General features: G+C 40.2%; 1 protein-coding gene across 1 annotated transcript; it reads right to left on the minus strand.

Moving 5' to 3' along the window:
• Positions 1-1421: 1421 nt before the first annotated feature.
• On the minus strand, positions 1422-4650 carry LOC118420074 (cytochrome P450 4F2-like). The gene is made up of 7 exons (XM_035826778.1): positions 4642-4650; positions 4208-4349; positions 3693-3822; positions 2846-3044; positions 2509-2591; positions 1932-1997; positions 1422-1552 (listed from the first exon to the last, which is right to left on the minus strand). Exons 1-7 carry the CDS (start codon positions 4648-4650, stop codon positions 1450-1452), a joined length of 732 nt encoding a protein of 243 aa, XP_035682671.1. The 3' UTR covers positions 1422-1449.
• Positions 4651-5334: the final 684 nt, after the last annotated feature.

The raw sequence follows: 5334 nt of genomic DNA on the forward strand, positions 1-5334 counted from the left end.
TTGGGGTGGCAAAATCAACTCTCGCTAACATAACAGTGTTAGATGGTAGCCGTGTCGACTCTTGGGGTGTATTTCCTTGTACAGTATTTTAGAACTACTATATGTGATACACAAATACATCCTGCCATTGTCGCCAAGGATATATAGATAGCCGCGTTGACTGTTGCAAAGCTTTTCTTGCTTTACAGTCGCCACCGGTTGGTGTATGATGTGATTCCTGCATTCATTCATTGTCTACAATAAGAGGTTTAAAAAACCCTCCTTGGTCTACATAAGGCAAACAAACTTGTCCCTGGCGCTGAACACCTTACACGCATATATATATATAAAGCAGGCATACATGTCCTTGGTACTGAACACCCACACAAGTAAACACACCTGTCCATACACAGTGCACAAAAAGGCGCCTTTCCCCGGCAATCTAATTAGCCCGTGTGCTAAGGTCAGGAGACACTTGATTCTTCAGTGTGCCTTTACACTTTTCAGTTTTATTGTGATTTTTCTATGATTGTAGTTTGATCATGGGTATAAAAATATATTTCTAACAGCTCTCCCCCCCCCTATTTCCTGACTCAGCTTAATTTGTTGACTGAGTCTATCCTAAGATCTTATAACCAGCCCAGAGCACAGGAAGTACAATTAATGGGTGACATCTTCTGCACACAAGAAACAAGTTGGGAAAAACAAGATACAAACATTTGTACGACTTTAGAGATCATAATGCTTGAAAACTTGAAGCAAGAAAACATGGTGTCCCTATCAACAAGACTTTTATTCCTGTATTCAATTCACGCAAGTTACCCTGGCCCCAACACATTAAACAAATAGTACCAGGGCACATCATTGAAGATGTGTAATGTTATGACTTTGTTATATTTTGACCGACCCTTACCTTTACATAAGCAAAGGCTCAAGTGTCTTGTGATACATGCCATTGGCATTATAAGTACGTGTATAACTTAACGTGTAATATCAAATGTGTGCGAGGTAGTTTTGGTACTGTGGTCGCAACGGGTGACATGGGCACTTGGACAAGTCGTCCTCACGATTAGTTGTGCAACGACAGACATGGGGGTGAATAGAATAGGAATCATACATAGATGTGTGAAGAACCAGCCACTAGTTTAGAATATATTCTTGGAAATATAAGACAAAATACAAGATATGCCCATTGTTTGAATTAATGAGGACGTATGTCATATGTTGGCCACTTCAGCTAGGGTGTCAGTTGGTACTATTTTGTAATAGATTCGCTTCCCAACATTATTTTGCGTTAGAAAGCCACAATCAAAAACAAGGAAAATCTACTCAAGTTGGACAGTACGTCAAATGATTTTTTTTTATTAAACGATGAATAACATGTTAGAAGATATCTATTTGTTGAATTATTTAGCCATTGGAGGTTGATGTCTACCAATCTTACCCCACTGTTATCACGGGTAGTGCACACTAGCCCCTCGGGATGAATTTGACCTTGATGCCATTGACTGCCCTGGTGACGAGCTCTAGGACTGGGGCCACGTGATGATCGGGAACGAGCTCGACCTTATACCTGCAAAGGTACAGAGAAGAATCATTTGTTTCTTTTCCAGTCAAGTGCAGCAAAAATATTGTGAGCCCTCAAAATTCTACACCCATCATTAACATAGCCAAGGGGGGATACAGACATTGTCACGTTTACCACAATCTTGCCACCATGCCCCCATGCGGCCGGAAGAAGTAGAGTCAATTGTCGTGAAGGGGATAGCATAAGGCAACGTTATTCAGGTACATGTCTGATGAATTATGTTATAAGATCACATACTATAATGTCTGCATAAATTTTTAATACTGAATCCCAAGGAAAATAATTCTGCAAGACGTCCTAAAAGTGTTGATTTTTGAAAATGATACACCGATGTAATCCAGTTATACTGTAGATGCTAATATACCTGTGTAGTATCCTGGCTATCACCACCTTCTCTTCATTCAGGGCAAAGTTCTGGCCAATACAGTTCCTGTAAAAGGTTAACAGTTGTGATGCGGATAGTTTGTGGACAGTAACCTACCGTAAGACTCCGTGTGTAGCTGGGATAATAGCTCTAGTAGAAATCGGGTAGATACGCTGAGTAATTTGCCAGAAAAGCCGGCCAGGGGGTAACCATTTTATTCGTTGGTTGCAAATGGTAACGTTATATATATATATATATATATATATATATATATATATATATATATATATATATATATATATATATATATATATATATATATATATATATATATATATATATATATATATAACCATTTAAAGTTTTGTGTTGGTTTTCTGTCCATTCTATGGTGTATCTCGTTAGATAACAGAGCACCACACCCTTGATGCCCCGTACAATGAAAGTTTTATGTATTTACGCAGATCCTTTTACGGACATTTATGAAGCAACAAGGCCAAGCATAATTAAAGCTACATCAAATACAAAGTAATCAGAATTTGAATTTTGTTGTGTCATCAGAACTTTAAGCACTAACCTAGGTCCGGCAGAGAATGGAATGAAAGCATAGGCGTCCATCTTCTTCATGTTCTCGGATGAAAACATGTCGGGTTTGTACTCCTGTAACACATAAGTCGGATCAAGTAAGTGTGAATCCAAAAAGAACAAGAATCGCAATGAACGCAACAGTTGCAAGCAAAAATAAGAGTCCGCAGAAAACAAACCTCCGTGAAGTGATTATGGTGTTGGTCGCGTGGGCTTAGGTGTTTGGTACCCTTTTACCGGGAACAAGAATTTCCGTAAAACTGTTTCCATTTATTTTCAGGTAGTCTATCCAAAAGCAAATAGGAAAAAAATCGCCGAACTGTTCATACCATGAAATCCTCCCCCCACACAGCCCGGTTGTGGTGAAGACACCACGTGTTGATATTGAGGGTCGCTCCCGCCGGTAGACGATGTCCCATGAGGTCGAAATCTCGCGTGGTTCTACGTGACACTATGGGAACGGGAGGATAGAGCCGCATAGCTTCCTTCACACACATCGCCAAGTACTTCAGTTTGGAGACGTCTTGCCTGTGGTCAAAACAATTTGAGAACTGTTACCAGCAATGCTACCGCGTGTGCCTGCGTTTTATTTACACAAATACAAAAGCGAGTACATTTTGCTTATACCTTTTGTGTATTAATTTTTTTCCAATACTTCTCTCAGCAAATATGTAATGTCAACAAATGCTGCACAAGTAATACATCTATCATACGTTTATGAAGGTTAGACATTGAGCTAAACAATATTCAATTACAATTCAATCTATACTACTGGATAAAAATGGAAATCTACTTCTGGACGTTTCGAGTGACATCCGTCTCTCATCTTCAGTGTCAATAGAATGAAATGGCAAAGTCAATTCAACTCAAGTAAATAGAAACTAAAATAACAGAACGACCATGTAAGGATCGTATGCAAATGCCACACATATGTAAATCATGTTTAGATAGGTTCCTGAGGTAGGACAATGCCATAGGAAGAGTTTCTGTTCTGCCCCATGTACAAAGCTGGTTCAAAGTATCGCAATCAGTTTGGATTGTGGGTGATTAATAGGATTGTCTGGAAAAAAGTGCTTGTGAATGAATTTTTCAAATCGGATTGCAAATCTGATCCGGATCATGTTTAATCTGCTTGGTCTTTTTGAGAGTGAACAGGTAAAGTTTTATACTATTTACCATGTCAGTTCTTCATCATCCTTTCCAGTCAAAACAATGTCCACCTCTTCCCTGACTCGATCCTGATGTCCCGGATGTTTAGCGAGACAGTACAGACTCCAAGAGATGCCACTAGCTGTCGTGTCATGGCCTGAAACGTTAGGAATAAATGTTACAATACACAATGGAAGCTGACATAAACTATCAAACTTTCAAAATCTGAGCCACTTTTTGACGAGTCCCAAATCTATTTATAAAATAAAATAAAAAATTATGACCATAGCAGTAACATAGGAAGCCAATGAGAGATAACCACCATGACTTTTCTTCTTTTTGTCAACACCTACTTTACTGATGATGTAATAACAGTCAATGGGCGCGAGCGGTACCGACTTCCGACTACATTTGAAATTATACATTATGGTTGTATAAACAATAGGAATGGAGGTATGTGATTGGTCGACAGAACGTAATAATACAGCTCCATTTATAGACAAGAGTGTTTTAACGTGCCGTCTGTTTTAACGTTTACTTACCTTCGAATAGGAAAGTGTCCACCTCAGCCCTGATCTCGTCATCTGTCAGTCCCTCTCTATCCGGGTCACGAGCGGTCAGCAGGATGTCCAAGAAATCCAGATAGCGAGACCCCCGGCCCATCTTCTCCCTGCCCTCTGTGTCCTGTGGAAACAAGCGTGCTACATCTTTAAAATACTTCATCCCCATAAAAGTAAAGCGTTGTTGCCAACATTTTCCCCATTGATTATCCAAATAAGGTCCTCATTTGTGTAAATTGTGATCAGTTGATCATCTTCTCTGCCAAAATTGTTCAAAGTGTGAAAGTATAAAATTAGCAAAGGAAATTTAAGTGTTTCCTCATAAATTATGAGGAATACACAAAACATACCAAAAGTTTGAAACAAAATCGGCTCCTGCAGTTCCAACGAAGCCACTAGGGGGCCTCAATCCCAACCCACTTCATCTCTGCCCCAGCGTTTTTTTTTAATCCTAGAAAAAAAAATCCCATCACCTAAATGGAAAAATGTCCATGACAATGGTAATCTCCGCTTACCAGAGCCTGTCTTCTTTCTTTGATGATGTCATCAGCCTGTTGGTGTACAAGGTTGTATAGTCTAACGAACTTTCGACCCTCCGCTGTTAGTCGAAAAATCGGCCATAGGTGCATCCAAGGGGTTCTATATGTCAGGAAAAAACTTTTTACAATAAGAATTTTTATTGTTTACGTCATCATCATCATCGGTCGACGTGATCACACATGTTCGCACATGTTTACACACGACGGGGTGATACCGCCCCTTACGGGGTGACATACCCTTTCGCTGGCTAATTACAAGACGGGGATGCGACAGGTCTCCCGTCTTTTTGTTTACGAAGGAAAGAATATACCTAAGGATACTAAGGAATCCTACCTTTATTAAATATCTGGGATTTTCAAACATCCTAATCAGCTTGCCAGCGATTGGGTAGTTCCTTTGTTACAGGATTGATAACATTATGTATTTCTGGCGATTTGCTTTAACCCTATCTAGACAGGGCTTTTGGGGGATACCTGGGGCCCGGGGGGGGGGGGGGGTTTCGTTCGGCAGTATTACTACGTCAAAGTTGGGGCAGCCCCTTTAAGCCCCCCCCCCCCCCCCCTCGTCTA

The sequence above is a fragment of the Branchiostoma floridae genome, chromosome 7, assembly GCF_000003815.2.
Source record: "Branchiostoma floridae strain S238N-H82 chromosome 7, Bfl_VNyyK, whole genome shotgun sequence".
Classification (NCBI taxonomy): domain Eukaryota; kingdom Metazoa; phylum Chordata; class Leptocardii; order Amphioxiformes; family Branchiostomatidae; genus Branchiostoma; species Branchiostoma floridae.